Source organism: Nerophis lumbriciformis, linkage group LG18 (assembly GCF_033978685.3).
Source record: "Nerophis lumbriciformis linkage group LG18, RoL_Nlum_v2.1, whole genome shotgun sequence".
Classification (NCBI taxonomy): Eukaryota; Metazoa; Chordata; class Actinopteri; order Syngnathiformes; family Syngnathidae; genus Nerophis; species Nerophis lumbriciformis.
Window position 1 is genome coordinate 22,712,072 of NC_084565.2, and position 23,493 is coordinate 22,735,564.

The 23,493-nt window shown below is 37.7% G+C and overlaps 1 protein-coding gene across 5 annotated transcripts in view; it reads left to right on the plus strand.

Annotated features, from left to right (window-relative positions):
- Positions 1-23,493, plus strand: part of tjp3 (tight junction protein 3) — a 90,871-nt gene that overhangs the window by 14,551 nt on the left and 52,827 nt on the right. Inside the window, exons 1-12 of one of the 5 annotated variants that reach the window (XM_061977846.1) lie at positions 1,376-1,648; positions 12,346-12,402; positions 12,719-12,843; positions 12,931-13,033; positions 16,782-17,076; positions 20,425-20,528; positions 20,591-20,780; positions 20,854-20,929; positions 22,360-22,457; positions 22,543-22,633; positions 22,698-22,874; positions 22,957-23,063. In XM_061977846.1, coding sequence (XP_061833830.1) covers positions 1,565-1,648; positions 12,346-12,402; positions 12,719-12,843; positions 12,931-13,033; positions 16,782-17,076; positions 20,425-20,528; positions 20,591-20,780; positions 20,854-20,929; positions 22,360-22,457; positions 22,543-22,633; positions 22,698-22,874; positions 22,957-23,063 — 1,507 coding nt within the window. In that variant the 5' untranslated portion in view covers positions 1,376-1,564. Of the gene's footprint in view, positions 1-1,375; positions 1,649-5,771; positions 5,938-12,181; positions 12,261-12,345; positions 12,403-12,718; positions 12,844-12,930; positions 13,034-16,781; positions 17,077-20,424; positions 20,529-20,590; positions 20,781-20,853; positions 20,930-22,359; positions 22,458-22,542; positions 22,634-22,697; positions 22,875-22,956; positions 23,064-23,493 lie in introns of those variants that run through there. The other 4 variants (XM_061977847.1, XM_061977850.1, XM_061977849.1 and 1 more) reach the window with 4 other exon arrangements.

Consider the following 23,493-nt stretch of genomic DNA (forward strand, 5'->3'; position numbering starts at 1 on the left):
CCTTTTTTTTATACTTGGTAGCACTTTGAGATTTTAACAAATGTAAAGTGCGTCATTATTATTATTATTATTAAGCTTGACCTCTTGAATGTAAACAAAAGTGAGTGGATCCATGCAAATATCGACAGTAACAATACCAAGTATAGTGTCATTATATGGTCGATACTACAGTGGTTAGGTCGATATTTTCTATTATCACTTTTTTTGTTTGTTTTTGTTGTTTACATACTTTGTAAATAAGACTTTGGGGGGGGGGGGGTTATTTAAATCAGATAGCCTTTGTTCGAAAAATTTTAACTGATATTGTTACACAGTCATCCTGTGTTTTTGGTGAAGATAAGGTACTTTTAAAAAAAATTAATAAAATAAGATAAATAAATTAAAAACATTTTCTTGAATAAAAAAGAAAGTAAAACAATATAAAAACAGTCACATAGAAACTACTAATTAATGAAAATGAGTAAAACTAACTGTTAAAGGTTAGTACTATTAGTGGACCAACAGCACGCACAATCATGTGTGCTTACGGACTGTATCCCTTGCAGACTGTATTGATATATATTGATATATAATGTAGGAACCAGAATATTAATAACAGAAAGAAACAACCCTTTTGTGTGAATGAGTGTGAATGGGGGAGGGAGGTTTTTTTGGGTTTGTGCACTAATTGTAAGTGTATCTTGTGTTTTTTATGTTGATTTAATAAAAAAAAATTAAATAATAATAATTAAAAAAACGATACTGATAATAAAAAAAGCGATACCGATAATTTCCGATTTTACATTTTAACGCATTTATCGGCCGTACTATATAGCGTCATCGCAAGAAGCTGCAAAAAAAATAGATTTTTAAACCGTATCGCCCATCCCTAGTATTGTCCCTTCAGAAGATTTCCATCCTAGCACCAGAGCACACATAGTCCCTCTCACCGATACCAAGTTGGTTAGTCAGGACGGGATAATAGATGACATCACTCTGCACAAATGCACCTGGAGGCTAACCTGAATCACTTTGGAAGTGTCATGGCCAATTGGGTGTGGCTTTTAAGCATTCAAATAGGATAGTTTGATTTTGACTACAGGAGAGTGTTTGTTTTCGTAAGAGTAGCACTTGCTGACTTTGTATGAATAATGAAGCGTCAGCCCAGCATCATGTCATGTTTGTTCCACGAGGAAGAGAAGAGAGAGGAAAAAAAACATCTTGTCCTATGACTGAGCTGTGAAGGCACCTAGGAAGTTTATAGTCGTGCAGCAAACACCCCTTTTCAATTATTTACAGCCCAGTGCTCTCATTCCCCTCACCGTAACCATAGCGCCCAGTGGACTGAAACCAGCCTTGTGGGAAAGTCTCACAGTGGACCAAGAAGCTCGCATACCACTGAGACTTTGAGCTGGCGGACTTCCTGATGGGAATAACACAGTTTGGAATGATCAATGCAGACGTTTGACCACCGTATTTACATTAAAGTCTCCTCGCTTCTGTAAGACAACTAAGTGCCGTGTACGGATCTTCTCTGGAATTTACCTAAGGGTCAGTGGGATCCACTTGAAGGTGTTTGTTCGCCATGAACGCGACCCAACGAGTCAAACTAATGAAGCACTTTGGTTCTGTGCCACCAGAGCCCCCACCGCCACTGCTAGTGGTGCCTGTAAGTTGGTCTTGTTGGTACCTTTTAGAAGTGACCGCTGTGTTTACATGTTAAAAACAATGTTGTGAATTGATTTAAATCAAATTTGGTTTGTCGCTTTGTTCTTGTCTGAAAGATGATAGCACACAGGATGTTGTTAAGTACTGTATTTTCCGGACTATGCAGCTAAAAAAAATATTAAAATGTTTCCTATATATATTAGCCGCACCGGACTATAAGCTGCAGATACATATATTGCAAAATTAATTATTTCCACTAAAAGATTATGCAAATGTTTATTTACAAACTTTAATTGTTTCCAAATGGTGCCTGTAACACGGCAGTAAAGCGGATGTTTAAAAAAACCAAAAGTCATCGTCAAGCTGTGGAATTTACTGTGGAATTTGTGAAACTGAAACAATACAAAAAATAGTACAATTGTAAGTTAGTAATACTAACGCAGACACGTGTTATCATATTGCTAACAACGCTCCCTTGATTACATTACAATAGCACATACAAATATGCATTAAAACATTGCTACGGACATCACACATGGGACTGTATAGTAAGTATAAACAGTTGTTATATTGTAAAAATTTACAAACGTTGCTTTGAGTGATGAATGAAAAATCCGTACGAGTAGTAACGCTATGGACATCTCGAAGATACACATAAATTAACACACTTGTTCAGTGCCTCTGCTTGTTTTTTTTAAAATGATTTGCATTGTGGCCGTCAGCAAAGAAAAATACGTAAATTAGCCCCACCGTTTTATAAGCCGCAGGGTTCAAAGCGTAGAAAAAAGTAGCGGCATATAGTCTGGAATTTACGCTAAGCACACACATCCATCCATTGTCTACCGCTTGTCCATTTCTGGGTCGCGGTGGGTGCTGGAGCCTTTCTCAGCTACAATCGGGCGGAAGGCGGTGTACACCCTGGACAAGTCGCCACTTTATCGCAGGGCCAACACAGATAGACAGACAACATTCACACTCACATATTGCCAAATTATTTATTTACACAGAGAGATTTTGCAAATGTTTATTTACAAACTTGAATTGTTTCCAAACGGTGCCTGAAACACGGCAGTAAAACATGTTTAAAAAAAACAACTAAAGTCATCGTCATACTGTGGAAGTTAGCTTTTAAATCCGCTAAACAGACGCGGTAAATCCACGGTGACGTCTTAGTGACTTTACTGTGGAATTTGTGAAACTGAAACAATACAAAAATAGTACCATTGTAAGTTTTTAATACCAACACAGACACTTGTAAATGTGTACAGCTCCACTAATGGACATTGGAGTATTACTTTCAAAGGCATGATTAAAGTATTGCTAGAAACATAATTTTATATGGGACTTTATTGTATTATATGTATAGTACATGTTCCAAAAAGAAAAAAGCATAAAACACAGTATATTTAAATATACTAAATGTAAAAAAGGGAATAGATATTCAAAATGATCTAGTTTGGTTACGCCATCATGAGCGCAACACAAGGTTGTAAAAGTTTCAACTACAATTCTAAATAAGATGTCAAAAGCAAACTGAAATCAAATACACACAGCTTAAAGATTGATCAATACCTATTTATGATGATTTATCAAAATATAAAAGAAATATACCTGAATAGAACGCTCATGATGGTTACACCAAAAAGTAACGCTATGAATCGTGTTTTTCCAAGTTTTTGGGGCATTTTTATGCTATTTCCAAGCATCTCATTTTTATTATCGTTGATTTTAAATGGTCAAACTAATGCATATTATATATGCATGCCCTAGTAAACAAAAAAAAAAATCATATTTATTTTGATTGTTACATTTTGAAGTACATTTGTGCAGGTGGGTAAGAATGTACCCATTACCAGAGCTGTACACACATGTGTTATCATAATAGCCAATGTTAACTACGCTCCCTTGATTACATTATGATAGCACAATATTTTAGTAAGTCTGAATTGTTTTAGTTAGAGTGATGAATGAATGAATCCTTTCGAGCAGAAACGGTGTGGACAAATACTTCTGGTTAAAGGAACGAAACACGAAGTACATTTTCCACTTGAGCACTTGCAGTGAGCAAACTCGTTCAAAAAAAATGTCACACCTTTTCAGTGTTATATTATATTATATTATATTCGGTATACTGTATTTTTCGGAGTATAAGTCGCATTTATTTGGGAAATGTATTTGATAAAACCCAACACCAAGAATAGACATTTGAAAGGCAATTTAAAATAAATAAAGAATAGTGAACAACAGGCTGAATAAGTGTACGTTATATGAGGCATGAATAACCAACTGAGAACGTGCCTGGTATGTTAACGTAACATATTATGGTAAGAGTCATTCAAATAACTATAACATATAGAACATGCTACACGTTTACCAAACAATCTGTCACTCCTAATCGCTAAATCCCATGAAATCTTATACGTCTAGTCTCTTACGTGAATGAGCTAAATAATATTAGTTGATATTTTACGGTAATGTGTTAATAATTTCACACATAAGTCGCTCCTGAGTATAAGTTGCACCCCCGGCCAAAATATGAAAAAAACTGCAAAATATAGTCCGAAAAATACGGTAATGTACCGTAATATAAAAAACTGTTGGTGTGTCAGTCCGTATATGACATGTAATCCATCCATAAATCGGTGTTGTGGATACCAAGGGTAGGATCAATATATGATTCATACCAGAGTGATTAGATTTGGATAGATATTTTTATTTTCTCAATCATTTTGTTCTGGTTTGTATTATTGTTTACAATCTCAGGCAATCATTCCCTGGACACAGGAAGACTTTGAGGGCAAAAACCAAAGGATTTACTGCAAATGAGTAGTTTGTAATCAACAATTTAGTTTACGGTAAATATTGTTTTGATATTGTTAAGCTGGCAATAGATTCAAGATTCAAGATTGTTTATTGTCATATGCACAGTTAAACAGACAGTTTGCCGTACAATGAAAATCTTACTTTGCATGTCCACCCTTCAACAAGTCACATGGTACTTAGCTAAAAAAATAAAAATAAAAATGTATATACAAGGCACAGTAAGTAACATAACATTATTGCACATTCTGATTGACAGTCAACAGTATAAAGGAGGACATTTGGTCACAGCAGCAGTTAAAGTGTCTTTAGTGATCAAAGGTGAAAAGTGTCTACAGTGAGGTTCACAGTTCGGGGAGTGGTCATGGTAGCTGTCTTTTGTTCAAAAAGACAAAAGTAAAACGGGGGGGACTAGCATTCACAAGTTAGCATTCACAAGCCTGATGGCCTATGGGTAGAAACTGTTTGTCAGTCTCGTAGTCCTGGATTTCAGGCTCCTGTATCGTCTGCCTGATGGTAGGAGGCTGAAGAGACTGTGCTGTGGGGGGTGTACTGTCCTTTATGATGTTGTGTGCTCACCTGGTGGCCCTGGTAGAGTACATGTCCTGTAGTGAATTAAGGTTTTAGAATGGCCTTCCCAAAGTCCTGACTTAAACGTGTGGACAATGCTGAAGAAACAAGTCCATGTCAGAAAACCAACACATTTAGCTGAACTGCACAAATTTTGTCAAGAAGAGTGGTCAAAAATTCAACCAGAAGCTTGTGGATGGCTACCAAAAGCACCTTATTGCAGTGAAACTTGCCAAGGGACATGTAACCAAATATTAACATTGCTGTATGTATACTTTTGATCCAGCATTTTCAGTAGACCCATAATAAATTCATAAAAGAACCAAACTTCATGAATGTTTTTTGTGACCAACAAGTATGTGCTCCAATCACTCTATCACAAAAAAATAAGAGTTGTAGAACTTATTGGAAACTCAAGACAGCCATGACATTATGTTCTTTACAAGTGTATGTAAACTTTTGACCACGACTGTATATTGAAATGATGATACAAAAAAAAAAAAAACAGAATAATTTTTGTATAAGATGGTCCAAGCGAGTTTGTGTTGACTCTTCTTTGACCTCCAGTCATTACATACATTAGTGTGTTTAATGGGCTGTATCAGAGAGTCACAGCATGAGTGGGCAAAGTGCGCATTTAAGAGGGAGGAGCGCCTCCCAGGTGAGGAACGCCACTTCTGGTCATATTACGGTTCTTTTTTTTTTTTCTTCCCCTCCTGGAGTATCACTTTTCTAACAGACATGAGGACAGCAGCTGGAGCAGGATGAGTGCACCCCCCCGTGTGGGATTGTTTTCTTTCCAGACGCTTGGAATATGATCAGCCGCTTGTGCGTTGTTAGTGTCGTCGTTAGGCTCGGAGAGCCCAGTGGGAAATGGAAGTACGGTTCAAAGACCAGGTGGTGAGTGCAATAAAACACTGCCTGAAATGACCTGTTAAGACGCGGAAATCACCAAAATATGTACAAAATACTTTCTTAAAAGTGACCTCTAACAAAAGAAGTTATTTTGAAAATATATTTTTGTTTTACTATATGCGTCTGGCAAAGTTTTTCAATACTACAAAATGAGGGCATGACTGTGTGTTATCTTTTATTTCCTTATTTAAGCATTTGGTTATTGCAACTTTTTTAGGCTAGGTTTATTACCCTGAGAGTTATGAAATGGATTAACAATAGTTTGTATATTTTCTGTAAAGCACAATTTAGAAACAGTGCATTTGTTGACAATACAATTAAAACAAGAGATAAAAGAAAAAGTGCATTATTGCTACTTTAAATCAAAACACTGAAAATACAACACATCAGTTTCTGTTTAAGCAGTCAGGCCATTTTTTTTTACATGCTTAGGTTAACCATTAACTTACTAGAGCAAATAGCCTACTGTTAACCAACACTGTGCTACCAGCTACCAACGCACTTGTTGGTGTTTTTAGACGTCTGCACTATCAAAAGCTTGGCTGTCATCTGTCATGTCAGTTGTAGTTCCACCAGCGTTATCGTACATCAGTCCACTTCCAGCTTCAATCTCGATGTGTCCTACTAGAGAAGCTGGCTTTACTCGTTCCTTCTGGAATGTGATATATGTCGTGCTGACACAGACAGTCTGCTTGCAGCATAAGAGATGTAACATTGGATCTGGCATTTATCCACCTGCATGTGCCTTTTACGCAGAACCTTTGATTGATTGATTGAAACTTTTATTAGTAGATTGCACAGTACAGTAGATATTCCATACAATTGATCACTAAATGGTAACACCCGAATAAGTTTTTCAACTTGTTTAAGTCAGGGACCACGTTAATCAATTCATGTTGATCACACATTTGTATACTTTCACTGACACGTACAGTCGGATAAATGAATGCATGCCAGCGCCAGAGTCTAGTGCAGGGGTAGGGAACCTAAGGCTCTCGAGCCAGATGTGGTTCTTTTGATGACTGCATCTGGCTCACAGATAAATCTTAGCTGACATTGCTTAACACGATAAGTAATGAATAATTCCGCTGGTAATCACAGTGTTAAAAATAACGTTCAAAATATAAAACAAATTCTCATGCATTTTAATTAGAGATGTCCGATAATGGCTTTTTTGCCGATATTCCGATATTGTCCAACTCTTAATTACCGATTCCGATATCAACCCATACCGATATATACAGTCGTGGAATGAACATATTATTATGCCTAATTTTGTTGTGATGCCCCGCTGGATGCATTAAACAATGTAACAAGGTTTTCCAAAATAAATTAACTCAAGTTATGGAAAAAAATGCCAACATGGCACTGCCATATTTATTATTGAAGTCACAAAGTGCATTATTTTTTTTAACATGCCTCAAAACAGCAGCTTGGAATTTGGGACATGCTCTCCCTGAGAGAGCATGAGGAGGTTGAGGTGGGGGGGGGGGGGGGCGGTGTAGGGGGTAGCAGGGGTGTATATTGTAGCGTCCCAGAAGAGTTAGTGCTGCAAGGGGTTATGGGTATTACTTCTGTTGTGTTACGGTGTGGATGTTCTCCCGAAACGTGTTTGTCATTCTTGTTTGGTGTGTGTTCACAGTGTGGCGCATATTTGTAACAGTGTTAAAGTTGTTCATACGGCCACCCTCAGTGTGACCTGTATGGCTGTTGACCAAGTATGCTTTGCATTCACTTGTGTGTGTGAAAAGCCGTAGATATTATGTGACTGGGCCCGCACGCAAAGGCAGTGCCTTTAAGGTTTATTGGCGCTCTGTACTTCTCCCTACGTCCGTGTACTGTACACAGCCGCGTTTTAAAAAGTCATACATTTTACTTTTTGAAACCGATACCGATAATTTCCGATATTACATTTTTTAAAGCATTTATCGGCCGATAATATCAGCAGTCCGATATTATCGGACATCTCTAGTTTTAATCCATCCATCTGTTTTCTACCACATTAAGTATTTTATTTATTATTGGTTACCTTCAGAATAACAATGTTATTAAAAATAATAAGAGATTTATTATACTTTAAAATTGTTGGTTTTACTTTAGAAATGCACGCATTTAGTTGCATTCAGTGTTAAAAAATATTATATGGCTCTCACGGAAATACATTTTAAAATATTTGGCTTTCATGGCTCTCTCAGCCAAAAAGGTTCCCAATCCCTGGTCTAGTGCAGTATTTTTCAACCACTGTGCCGCGGCACACTAGTGTGCCGTGAGATACAGTCTGGTGTGCCGTGGGAGATTATCTAGTTTCACCTATTTGGGTTAAAAATATTTTTTGCAAACTTGTAATTATAGTCTGCAAAGGATGTGTTGTTGTTGAGTGTCGGTGCTGTCTAGAGCTCGGCAGAGTAACCGTGTAATACTCTTCTATATCAGTAGGTGGCAGCAGGTAGCTAATTGCTTTGTAGATGTTGGAAACAGTGGGAGGCAGTGTGCAGGTAAAAAATGTGTCCAATGCTTAAACCAAAAATAAACAAAAGGTGAGTGCCACTAAGAAAAGGCATTGGAGCTTAGGGAAGGCTATGCAGAACAAAACTAAAACTGAACTGGCTACAAAGTAAACAAAAACAGAATGCTGGATAACAGCAAAGACTTACTGCGGAGTCCACAAAGTACATCCGAACATGACATGACAATCAACAATGTCCCACAAAGAAGGATAAAAACAACTGAAATATTCTTGACTGCTAAAACAAAGTAGATGCGGGGAATATCGCTCAAAGGAAGACATGAAACTGCTACAGGAAAATACCAAAAAAAGAGAAAAAGCCACCAAAATAGGAGCGCAAGACAAGAACTAAAACACTACACACAGGAAAACAGCAAAAATGTCTAAATAAGTCAGGGTGTGATGTTACAGGTGGTGACAGTACACGTACTTTGAGACAAGAGCTATATTGATGCATAGTTGGTCATGGTTTAAAGTCGTATCAAACAATTGCGACAACGACTTTTTACTGTCAACTGAATTTCGTTTTTTAATGATTTCTGCTGGTGGTGTGCCTCCGCATTTTCTCAACGCAAAAAATGTGCCTTGGCTCAAAAAAGGTTGAAAACACTGGTCTAGTGTATTGTTTATAAGTAGAGGCTGCAAAATTTGCGCATTAGAGAGGTGACTGTAGAGACAGTTTTTCCTCACCTGTGTCATTCACACAGAAACCCACCCAAATATGTGTGCGCGTTTACATACACGGCAATCAGAATTAGGTGCGCATAGACCATGACAATTGCTTTCAACGCGAGGTGGGAGAAGTGTGAGTCTTCACAGTCCCAGCATTGCAAAATTTCCATAATTAATTGGTTGTTGAAGGGGAAAAATGTTTGATTCTTCGATGCATCCCGACTGGACTGTAGATGATTCTGAATCGATGGACAAACGTCCAAATATCGATTATTTATGTATGGTAAAAATGCAGAACTACGGCGGACAAACAGGAAGGAGGACAAGCAATAGTAGCCGTGGGGCTGAGCTAACTTGAATATAAGGTAGTACAACAAAATAATAAATGCTTTGTATAATTCAACAGAAGTCTAACTGGAATCATGTTACAGCATAGAGTAACCAGCTAAGGCACAGGTGCCAAACTCAAGGCCCGGGGGCCAGATCTGGCCCGCCACCTCATTGTATGTGGCCCGCGAAAGCCTAGGAAAAAATGTGTGTTGATAAAATACTTCAATTTTTTTTCTTTTTTTTACTAAATGCAAATAATTATTTCGATTTTGACGAGAAAAAATGCGTATCTTTTAAACTTTATTATCTAATCATGCCAAGTATTACATTATTATATAGTGTTTTACAAAAATAGGTTAGTAAAGATTACAAATAAACAGTTGAATATTTGCTTGTCACCTTTACATATGATGTATCCATTATTTGTACATGAAAAAATCTAATAATCAAGTGCATAGGCAATGATGTAATAATAGGAGGTGATTACTGGTACACATTTATATCAATGCTGTCAAATGATAGCTTTTTTTATTTTGTTATGATTAATCACAGGTTATTGCCCACATGCATAATTTAAATATATTTTTAAAAAGTGGCCCTCTGAAGGCAGCCATTAATGCGATGTGGCCCTCAATGAAAACGAGTTTGACACCCCCTGAGAATTGAGTAAATTGATTAATATTGAATAATATCCAGACAGTGCGGCAACACTTTCAGCCTTCGATATGAATGAGTAGATAGACGATTATTAAGTATCCGATATAAAACAAAAATAATATTAATATACAAAATAAAAAATAATATACAATATAATAATTAAATATGCATAAATAATACATTTATAATTGAAATTGTAGTCCTTGAATTCAAAGATTCCTACCTCCATTCACAGCCCAGGTATTGCAGATTCCTTTACAAACAAGCATCGTCCCACCTCTTTTACCGTCAAAATAACTTCCTCCGAAGGAAAAACAATTTTTATTTCAACATTTTGAGGGACTAGTGTTGGATTTTAAACTTCAGACAGAGCCCGGTCCTAGTACGACTACATTTCAATTATTTAATTTGCTCTTAAGGCGGAAAACTGCTTGGTAGAATTTATTCCTGTGATAGTGTTTACTCACATGTCCCCTCTGTACTCAGCCATGCAATGATTTGTCCATATAGTTGCGTGTGTGTGTGCGTGTGTGTGTGTGTGTGTGTGTGTGTGTGTGTGTGTGTGTGTGTGTGTGTGTGTGTGTGTGTGTGTGTGTGTGTGTGTGTGTGTGTGTGTGTGTGTGTGTGTGTCCCTGCGTCCGTATGTAATAATGGGGGATATGGGTCACCGGGTATTGTTTTTAACTATGTAAAGCACTTTGCGTTTCCGAAGGAAAAACTATTTTTATTTCAACATTTTGAGGGACTAGTGTTGAATTTTAAAACTTCAGACAGAGCCCGATCCTGGTACGACTACATTTCAATTATTTAATTTGCTCTTAAGGCGGAAAACTGCTCGGTAGAATTTATTCCTGTTATAGTGTTTACTCACATGTCTCCTCTGTACTCAGCCATGCAATGATTTGTCCATATAGTTGCATATGTGTGCATATTGTGTGTGTGTGGGTGTGTGTGTGTTTGGTATCTGTGTCCCTGCGTACGTATGTGATAATGGGGGATATGGGTCACCGGGTATTGTTTTTAACTTTGTAAAGCACTTTGCGTTGAATTTCTTTTATGCATGAAAAGCGCTTTATAAATAAGGTTTGATTGATTGATTGATATTCCGTCATTTTGTAAAAATAGCACGGTAATAACCCGAATTTGTGCAAAAAAGACTATCTTATAAGAAGACTACTTTGCAAGAAGAGTAAAAATGAGCCTCAAATATATAAACACTGTAGTTAAAGTTAAAGTTAAAGTACCAATGATTGTCACACAAACACTAGGTGTGGTGAAATTTGTCCTCTGCATTTGACCCATCCCCTTGTTCACCCCCTCGGAGGTGAGGGGAACAGTGGGGAGCAGTGGGCAGCAGCGGTGCCGCGCCCGGGAATCATTTTTGGTGATTTAACCCCCAATTCCAACCCTTGATGCTGAGTGCCAAGCAGGGAGGTAATGGGTCCCATTTTTATAGTCTTTGGTATGACTCGGCCGGGGTTTGAACTCACAACCTATCGATCTCAGGGCGGACACTAACCACTAGGCCACTGAGTAGTTAAGTCAGTGAATTATCCCAGACAATATTTATGGGATAGAAAGTATTTATTTTGGGACGCTTACAGTAGGAACGGGATTCTTATGGCCCCATTCATCACGGTTTACCTGACACATGAAACGTGACGAATTATCCACTTTAGACGGCAGTAGAGTGTTGGATATCTTAAAATGTGTTTTGTGGCAATTCTAACTTTGACCACAGCATCAGTTGCCATGACTGGCGCTTTCTAGCATTTTCAACAGACTGCATTGCAAAAATTTTAACCCCTCCCACCTTCCTCTCACGCGAGATCTACCCAGAAATGGGAGCATATGACTCCCTTGGTGGCTTAGATAACTTTTTTTTTTTCATAAGTCTTACAAGTGTTTTGACTTAACGCTTTGTCACAGAACCAATTAGGCTTGTAAGTTAAGGTACTACTGTATTTGCACAATACACACCCTGTTTTTTTGTCAATAGAGTGCAAGAGTCGTTTTTATTGTTAAACACACACACACACACACACACACCAGGTAACCCCTCCCCCATACCAGTCAATCCGGATTGACGCAGGTGAGCTGCATTGAGGTTTACTTGCAGACATTCTTACAGCTTCTCTTGCCTGTAAGACATTACAGTAAAGTCTTCCATACTAAATGTTTGTCGTTACTCATCACTTACCAATTTTTGTGTTCTTATTTTGTTGCAGAAACCAGGCATGGAGGACTTAACAATATGGGAGCAGCATACAATAACGCTCAACAAAGTGAGTTCCTCTTTAATGATAGAACAATGTTGCTGTAGAACTGACAGGATAATGGCGTAGTGTTAATTTAGGTAGTTAATGGGGTAACAAGGCAGTTTTGCGTATCTTTTGCAAGAGTTTTGTGCAGGACTCGGGCCTAGCACCTAGCAGGATTTAAAAGCGGCACACCCTGCTACAGTAGACGACACGTACTCGCACCGCATACCAAGCTCGACTGGAATGTGCTTTATCTGTCACACTCACCCGGCTCCACCTGCATGATTTCTTCCCTCATGTTTTCCCAGTAATTCTTCAGCTGTTTGTCTCATGTTGGCAGGATCCCAAATTCGGCTTTGGCTTTGCCTTATCAGGAGGCAAGGACAAACCTCATCCGGACAGCGGTGATACGGCCGTGATAGTGTCCGACGTGCTGCCAAATGGACCGGCCATGGGTCGCCTGTTGTAAGTTGGCAACCACTAATTCCTTACTTTAATGATTGCCTTGGGATAATAGAATTGTACATGTACTTTTTGTTGCTGTTTTTGCAGCAACAAAGACCAAATTGTCATGGTCAATGGGATCCCCATGGAGAACGTCCACTCCAACTACACCATACATACCCTCAAGGCGTTGGAGAAGACCGCTAACATTGTGAGTATGGAGGAGGAAAGGAACCAACAAGATAATGCTTAAAAGAGATCTAGGGCTGGACTGATAATACGATAGCAATAAATATCGCGATAGACACATACTCGTTATCACTAGAGATGTCCGATAATATCGGGCTGCCGATATTATCGGGCGATAAATGCTTTAAAATGTAATATCGGAAATTATCGGTATCGGTTTCAAAAAGTAAAATATATGACTTTTTAAAACGCCGCTGTACTGAGTGGTACACGGACGTAGGGAGAAGTACAGAGCGCCAATAAACCTTAAAGGCACTGTCTTTGCGTGCCGGTCCAGTTACATAATATCTACGGCTTTTCACACACAGAAGTGAATGCAATGCATACTTGGTCAACAGCCATACAGGTCACACTGAGGGTGGCCGTATAAACAACTTTAACACTATGTTGAAGAGGTTCATTTAGCCTACTAATGTGTATTAATAAATGGTTGATTTATATAGGCAAGTAAGGTAAAGTTTTGTACCTGACAAGTTTCGGCTATATATGGCCGATACTAGCCTTACTACAAAACTTTACCTTACTAGCCTATATAAATCAACCATTTATTAAAACTTTAACACTGTTACAAATATGCGCCACACTGTGAACCCACACCAAACAAGAATGACAAACACATTTCGGGAGAACATCCGCGCCGTAACACAACATAAACACAACAGAACAAATACCAAGAACCCCTTGAAGCACTAACTCTTCCGGGACGCTACAATATACACCCCCCCCAACTCCGCCCACCTCAACCTCCTCATGCTCTCTCAGGGAGAGCATGTCCCAAATTCCAAGCTGCTGTTTTGAGGCATGTTAAAAAAAATAATGCACTTTGTGACTTCAATAATAAATATGGCAGTGCCATGTTGGCATTTTTTTCCCATAACTTGAGTTGATTTATTTTGAAAAACCTTGTTACATTGTTTAATGCATCCAGCGGGGCATCACAACAAAATTAGGCATAATAATGTGTTAATTCCACGACTGTATATATTGGTATCGGTTGATATCGGAATTGGTAATTAAGAGTTGGGGAATATCGGATATCGACAAAAAAGCCATTATCGGACATCTCTACTTAAAACAGTTCTAGGGTCAGATGCTATCATCTAGGGCTGGACCGATAATACTCTAGCAATAAATATCGCGATAGACACATACTCGTTATCACTATAAAATGCGTTCTATAAAATATTTGATATATATTTATATTTTTTGGTCGGAAAAAAACAGAAATTATGAAACATTAGTTTCATTAAGTCACTCGCGCTTTGGGAAGCAAGCAAACAGGAAACAGGAAGTGTCACTGAGCAATGAGAGGGACACGCTAACAGCCAATCATTTAACAGTATTCACTGAGCAATGGGAGGGACACGCTAACAGCCAATCACGTAAGAGTATTAACTACCAAATGTTGCGCCTTTCTTGCTGTTGGGCTCCCAGGCCGTAGTCGAGGAGCGCAGGGGAGACGTTCCCTCCAGGGCCGATGTTTTCATCCGGGGTAACACCCTTCACTTTACCTGCTAAGCTCTGCTTTCGGGTCAGAATGACGAGACCGCTAATTTGTGACAATTTGGTCACTTTATTCCTATTTTTGCAGGACACAACCGGACACATTCACCAGTTTACTACTACTACTGCTGCTGCTCGCTCTCCTCACTCTTCCACTCACTCACTGACATCACTCACCCAACATTACACACTGCCATTCTTAAAGGAGCACACACACACGCTACTCTCATAACGCTAGTGCGGTTGCTCTGTCTTGCCATGGATTCTCTGCATGGACTGAAAAGAGAAACTGTGGTATTTTGATATATCAACTCAATAACAGAAACTTGTCTTTAGTTTTGTTGGTTTTAATACAGACAATGCGGCAACATCCTGACACTTCCAAATTGTGGGTTTAATTAGTTGCTTCCCAAACTATTGAGTAGTGGTCAATAGTTTATACACTACTACTATATAGTGTCTCAAATCTGCAACTCCCTTCAAATCCACTTTGATTATTTTATTACCTTAGCCGCGTTCATTCTACCTGGTTACCAGACACTCTCTTCACTGGTAACTAGTACCATTGGTAAGTTGGAAATTGTCTTACTGTATTTATTGACAGGCTTAAATAAGTCATAAAAAGTATCAATAATTAGAGATATCGATCAATATAAAAACGTATATTGTGATATAGTTTTGGATATATATATATATGTGGTTAACTTGTGTTTTAGGATACTGTAAACTGGATCATTTGTCTAAATCATCCAATAATGGGTCTAAACCAGTGCTATTCAATTGACAGGTTTGGAAATTACACCGACTTCAGTTTAAAACTTGGTAGACAAACATTTTTGCAGAAAATTCCTAAATGCACGAGGTGCTCCTGTTGTATAGAGCAGTGGTTCTCAAATGAGGGTACGCGTACCCCTGGGGGTACTTGAAGGTATGCCAAGGGGTACATGAGATTTTTTTTAAATATTCTAAAAATAGCAAAAATTCAAAAATCCTTTATAAATATATTTATTGAATAATACTTCAACAAAATATGAACATAAGTTCATAAACTCAGTGAAGCACAAGCTCAGGTTTCTCACTAAAATGTCTGTCAAAAAGAACTGTGAAAAGAAATGCAACAATGCAATATTCAGTGTTGACAGCTAGATTTTTTGTGGACATGTTCCATAAATATTGATGTTAAAGATTTCTTTTTTTGTGAAGAAATGTTTAGAATTAAGTTCATGAATCCAGATGGATCTCTATTACAATCTCCAAAGAGGGCACTTTAAGTTGATGATTACTTCTATGTGAAGAAATCTTTATTTTTAATTGAATCACTTGTTTATTTTTCAACAAGTTTTTAGTTATTTTTATATGTTTTTTTCCAAATAGTTCAAGAAAGACCACTACAAATGAGCAATATTTTGCACTGTTATACAATTTAATAAATCAGAAACTGATGACATATTGCTTCTTTAGCTCTTTTTTTCAACCAAAAATGCTTTGCTCTGATTAAGGGGTACTTGAATTAAAAAAATGTTCACAGGGGGTACATCACTGAAAAAAGGTTGAGAACCACTGGTATAGAGGAGCTCGGACCACTGTTAACACGTTGGCAGAGCCTTGCACTGACATTTTAACCTTGCTAGTACACATAGAACACTGGGTTCAAAACTTGTGATTTAATTGAGACCTTCTTTTTCGTAATGTAATGTATGTAACTAAGGTGTTGCTGTAGCTTGTTTATTTAGAATACAGTCAGTAGTCATTTGTACAACTGTTTTTAGTTATACTAGTAGTGTTCCTCAAGGTTCCATCATTTGGGATATTCAACTGTTTTGTGAGTTCAGTTAAAAAAAAACAAAAAAAACTTGTGACAGACTTAAAAACAACATAGTGCTCTTGTAACGTTGACAAAATAAATAGACCAAAATCAAATGTCTACTGTAAAGGTTCTTCGGAATATACAAAAATAAGATGAATAGTGAAGGGAAGAGTCCTGCGTTTCAGCCTGAAAATTTTCGTCCGTGCACTTTCAGGCTGAAATGTGTCGGCATGTTTTTTTCAGACTAGCCAAGTACTAAAAAAATTAGTTTTAATCATTATCCTCTTAAGTGGCTTAGATTTTTTTCTTATAAGTTCTACGTGGTGATCATTGTTTACATTGTGAACAACAATATATGGGAAAGCCTAAAGCCGTGTCCCTCACTCTGTTCTCCCTCCAGACAGTAAAACGTCCACGGAAGATCCAAATCCCCGCTACAACCAGGCCGACTCGGGCTGTCTCCCACTCCAACTTGTTGGATCCAGACCCTCCGAGGAGAATGCGACGCTACTCGGATGGCAGCGACAATCGAGACGGATATCGCTACCGTCCCAGGGCACGCAGCTCCTCACCTGATCGTAACGGCTATGGAGGCAACGTGCCCTTGATGTCATCAGGGTACAAGAGGCTACCGCAGATTGACGTGCCCGACAAACCCCTCAAGACCACATTGGTTAAAAAGAAAATCACAGACGGTAAGAAGCGAAAAACAATAAGCCATGTTTACATCAAGTAGCACGTTGTTGTTAAAAACAATTCACCTTTCTTCCAAAAATGCTTCTTTATTTCTGAATTGTTGGTGTGGATTTTCCCTATTTAAGCCTCTGGAGGGTGTTTCCCCTGGGGGTGGTCACAATAGGCCAATAACAGATTGGCATGCAGGGGGGCTGTTCACCAGAACAGCCAAAGCAGCAAAAACAACCCTCTTGTGACCACCACAAACAAACACACCTCCCAGAGGCTTAAATAGGGAAACTCCTCAGCTAAAATTTGGAAGTGAAGAAGTTGTTCAGATGAGAAGTGAAACGATTTTGACCAACAAGAAGAGTCCAGTTGCCTTGTGTAATTCCTTTTATATTTTTATATGACACTGGCATAGAAAGAGGAGTTTAGAACATTCATTACAAACACATTGGAACCTCCAGTACATGCCATAAGAGTTCAAACCAATTATTCTGACCAAATGTGCCTAAAACACAGTGCGTTTCTCACCTAGGCCTTCAGTGATGTCCTACTTAGTCCCATTTCACCTATCAAAATACCGTATTTTATGTCACCACATGGACACGGCTGGAGATACTATACAGAAACACACTGGCACACTACTGTGTATTGATCCCCTCAACAGTGTACAAAACGGTCTATTTTTCGGCGTATTTAACATTCAATAAACCCGCTTCAGCAATTCAAACATATCTTACGTGGTACTGTCAAAATTACTGTATAAAACAAATGAAACAATTTAAGAAATAAAATATTTGAACTCACAATTTGTAGCACCCATCCGACTCCGTATAAGCCAGTGGTACCTCTTGTAGTCGTTTGATTCGTGTGAAAGTTGCGCGCAAACCGACCTCGTCTCACAAGATGCAGTTTCTCTTAAGTATCCTTCTTGAAAATGGCCTTGCAAATATATATCTGCCACATAGTCAACATTTTGCTCTCCTTCTTTATGAGTACAGGTGAGTTTTCTGTGGCTTTCTATGGCTGGTATTGTTCCAGGGCCACTTCCTGTTTTCGCAACTTGTGATTGGATACTCACTTGGGACTCCCAAGTGAGTATCCAATCACAGCGTAAGGCCAGCTAGAAGGCCTTACTGACAACAACTTGTGATCTGATTGACTATTGTCTATCAACCAAATGTGTCCATTCACTTACAGTGCAAAGACGCCTGCATTGTTGATTCTGAAGGTCCCGGGCAGATTTGGTACAGCATGGCAACATAAGCTAGCTGAATTCTGATTGGATACAAACTCTAACCTAAAAACAACAGCACTGGAAAGAGCATACTATGACATGAAGTGAATATGAATATGCAGGAAATAGGGAAAGTAAATAAAAAAATAATTTCATCTTTAATTATGATCATGATTTCTGGTTATGTTAGGCCAGTAGAGAAGGCCTTGCTGGCCCTGACGGCACACCACTGATAATCAGTATGTATACCATGAAGTGGCCTCTGTTTTACCCAACTTGGTGGGTTGCCTGTTGTTGCTTGGAATTGTGAAAACTCTGATCACAGTAAAATCAATGTTAAAAACTAGTCTAAACAAATATCGTGTATTATCTCGTTTTCGTGATATGAGTGTATCGTCACACCCCAAGTACATTGAATGAACTTAGATTTAGACTTAGACAGCACTGGAAAGAGCATAATATGACATGACAAGAATATGAATACTTTTAGATATTCAGGGAAAGTAAATTTAAAAACTACTTTTATTTTTAATTATAATCATGATTTTTGGTTATGTTAGGCCAGCAGAGAAGGCCTCAAAAGTCAAGTCAAGTGTTCAAACCTTCAAGTTTGCAAATCTTGTGAGACTTCAGCTCAAAGAGAATCTACATAATTAACTCCACACAATGGGTTTTTGCAGAGATTTACCAGGGTTTTCTTTTATCCAGTAGCAATGCTGTTGTCTGACAATTAATAATTTAAAAAAGTAAGCAACATTTGCACAATATCATTGTGCAAATGGAGCATTATTCGGTTCTATTTGACACTGGCATTGAGACAAAAAAAAACAAAAAACATTTATATTAGTTGAAGAAATTAAAGAGTTGCAGTGATACGGTGAGGATTTGTTATATTTTTAATTTATTTATTTTTATTATTATTTATTATTATTTTTTTTTTATTAAATCAACATAGAAAAAACACAAGATACACTTTCAACTAGTGCATCAACCCAAAAAACCTCCCTCCCCCATTCACACTCATCCACACCCACTCACACAAAAGGGGTTGTTTCTTTCTGCTACCAATATTCTGGTTCCCACAACATGGACAACACATCTGCAAGGGACACAGTCCCTAAAGCACACATGATTGTATGTGCTGCTGGTCCACTAACATTTTCATTAATTACTATTTTTTATGTAATTATTTTTATATTGTTTTACTTTGTTTTTATCCAAGAAAATGTTTATTTATTTATCTTACCGGTATTTTATTTTTTTATTTTTTTAAAAGGACCTTATCTTCACCAGACCAGGTTGTCAATGAAATTAGATTTGTTTAAAGGGTTTTTAAAACCAGGTCCAGTCCAGATAATGTCCAAGTCGGGCTCAGCAACACACACCTTCATCCATGTACACTGAAATAAAATTCGGTAACACAACAAATTGCATATAATTTATAAACAAAATTAAATTTTCAAAATGAGCATTTATGTACAGTCCAGATTATGTCCAGGTCACTCAAATTAGGGAACACAACAACAGATAGCATATAATCTATAAACATAATTACACTTTCAACATAAGCCTTTGAGGACTTCCCATCTTTTTTTATGTTTTTTGGCATCATTATCGTTTTCAACCATGTAACTTTCTAAAGTTGAAAAATACTGAATAAATGTTTTTAAGAAAGTAATACTAAGTGAATATCTGTTTTTGGCCTTAAAAATAAACCTTTTACCGAGTACTATAATTAAATTGATTAAATCATGACTGTCAATGAACTCTCCTAAAATAACAGAAACCACATATAGCTTCATAAACAAACCAATCCTTAAACAAATTTTTTCAACTTCCACCCAAAACGAAGACACAATATGACAATACCAAAACAAATGCAGGGTGGATTCAGACTCCTGACAACAAAATCGGCAATCATCCGACTCTGTCATATTCCATAGTTTTAACATTTTCCCCGTGGGTAAGAAGTTATAAATAATTTTAATTTGAAAATAAAGATTTTGCACATTGTTATTTTTTTTTGCCGTCTCAACTTTGGAAATATAGAATAAATTGCAACAGCATTAACAGACTTCATATTTGTATTTAATTTCCACTAACTTTGGCATGCTTTTTTTTGCAGAGTATGGATTGAAGCTGGGCAGTCAGATCTTTATCAAACACATGACTGAAACCGGCCTGGCTGCAAAAGAAGGCACACTGCAGGAAGGAGACCTTATCCTGAAGGTACAAAAACAAACCTCCAAAAGCAACCTCCATTTCTTAACCGTTCCTCTTCTTCTAAACAGATCAATGGCATGACCACAGAGAATCTATCGCTGCTGGAGACCAAGCACTTGGTGGAGAAGAGCCGAGGCAAGCTAACCATGACGGTCCTCCGAGACAACCGCAAGTTCCTGGTCAGCATCCCTGAAGTGGAGGACAGCGCTCCCAACAGTGAGGTGGACCGGCGCAGACACAGTAGTTCTGAGATGGAGGGTGAGGAATACACAAGGGCCTGACTGACATGTTATGTGAACATCACTTCACTCACTTTGTGGGGGGGTTTCAGACATTTCAGACCTGGACGATCGCTCACCTCCTAATAGAACGTCTCGTCATCCCACCAGAGAGAAACGGACGCACAGGTACACATATTTTGAGCCATAAATTACCTCCACCAAGGAGTGTATGATGTCATATGTGCAAGTTTGAAACTTCCTGTCTGCAATTTTTATAAATTAATATGTATTTTTTATATATTATATGTAAATTAATATATATTTTATATACATATTTTTATATATACATTCCTGCACCTTCACTTTTATACAGGTACTTAAAGAAATATATATATATATATATATATATGTATGTATGTATGTATGTATGTATGTATGTATGTATGTATGTATGTATGTATGTATGTATGTATGTGTATATATATGTGTATATATGTATGTATATGTGTATGTATGTACCGGTATGTGTGTGTGTACCGGTATATAAATGTGTGTGTGGGTATATATGTGTGTGTATATGTATTGGTGTATATATTACATATATGTATGTATATGTTTATACATATGTATTTATGTATGTATGTATGTATATTTTATATACATATTTTTATATATACATTCCTGCACCTTCACTTTTATACAAATACTTAAAGAAATATATATATATATGTATGTATGTATGTGTGTGTGTGTGTGTGTGTGTGTGTGTGTGTGTGTGTCTATATTTATGTATATAGGTGTTTGATTATACATATGTTTATACATATGTATGTATTTATATGTTATATACATATTTTTATATATACATTCCTGCACCTTTGCTTTTATACAGATACTTAAAGAAGTGTGTGTGTGTGTGCGTGTGTGTGTGTGTGTGTGTGTGTGTGTGTGCGTGTGTGCGCGTGCGTGCGTGCGTGTTAGTATATATGTGTATCATTATACATACATGTTTATACGTATGTATGTATATATGTTTATACATATGTATATATATATGTTTATCATATGTGTATATATATGTATATATATATATGTATATGTATATATATATATGTATATATATATATATATATATATATATGTATATGTATATGTATATATATGTGTATATAACCGAGCTATATATATATATATATATATATATATATATATATATAAAAAGACGCTGTAATCGGTGGCACTGCAGTGTTGTTTGCAAACATTCACTTCCCATAATTGTCTTTTTGTGGGGAAAGCAATGTCAAAGCTTCCCGCAATTCTCGCGGGTGGAGCAGCCCAACAGGGCATTTATAAATGTTGAAAAACTAAGGAGGAAGCGCCACAAACACATAGCATCAGCTTAAAGTCGGTAGTTGTCATGGCGCCCTGTAGTCATGTGAGTACCTTTTGACCAATCATTTAGAACCTGAAAGCGAGTTGGCCATACTCTCTTTATACATGACTCTGTACGTGTCTGTCAGGCATCATCAAAGTGTTAGTAGTCTTACTTGATCTTAGTTTTATCTGCCTTGTGGCTGATCTTCCCTACTTTTTCATGTCTCTCCGTTTGACACCAGAACCAGAGCCGACCCTCCTCTGGTCTTCAAGTCCAGGGATTCTTCTCCGGTGCGCTCCACTTTGACTCGACCTCCAAGAGGCTACGCATCTCGCAGACGTAAGACCTGCAGACTTCTACTATAACACCATGACTGGTGTGACTGTGATGTTTTTTAAACGCTTTTGAATGTTCTTTCTTTCAGCTACTTATGAATCAGAGTCGGATCGCAGCGCCTCACCGCCTCCTGTAAGGACGGACAGTCTGCTTTCGAGGGACCACTCCGACAAATACAAGTCAGTATACAAATAAATGACTGGACTCTATTTTTGTAACATACTCACACTTTTTTCCTTGCAGAAGCTTGTCTGGACTGGCCATCCTGCCTAACCCGAGATCCTCTCCCACCCACAACTGGACATTACCTAGATCTTCCTCATCCTCCTTACGACCGCGCAAGCCTTTGTCAGACTCAGGCTCTGACCGCAGCGCTTCCCCCCCGGCACACAGAGACAGTCCTAGATATGACAGATACAAGTAAGCTTTGAGCCTCAAATCGAGTGGTCTTGATTTGTTTTTTTCTTGATGATTCATCCTCTTCTTCCTTCTCACACTTCAGTCCCATCGTTCTTCCTGCTGATCTGCCCAGCCTGAGAAATTCCCCTATCCTGGTACGCCAGGAACCACCAAGGAGAGTTAACTCTCCCCTCAGAGTCCCACGCCAAGGTCTGTACACCTCTCAATGTTTACTTCTGATAAAGTATTAAGATTTCAACACGAAAAATATTATGGTTGACTATTGGTACAAATTTAGAATCAAACAGCTATGGAATTAAGATAAACAAATCAGCTAGGACTGCAATTATTACGATATTAGCAGGCATGACATTATCCAGATTAAACTGACAAACAGATCCATCTGAGATTTATGAATGAAATAAATAATTTAAAAAAAGGTTGTGAATATGCCTTTATATTGCACTCCCAATAGTTGCCCATATTGTTATTATTTTTGTAAAATATAATAAATAATGACAATAAATTTGGTAATATTCAGTCTGAAATTATATATAACATTATATAGCATTTTTATATACGTATGCATGTATATGCATGCGTGTATATATAGTGTCCGCCCTGAGATCGGTAGGTCGTG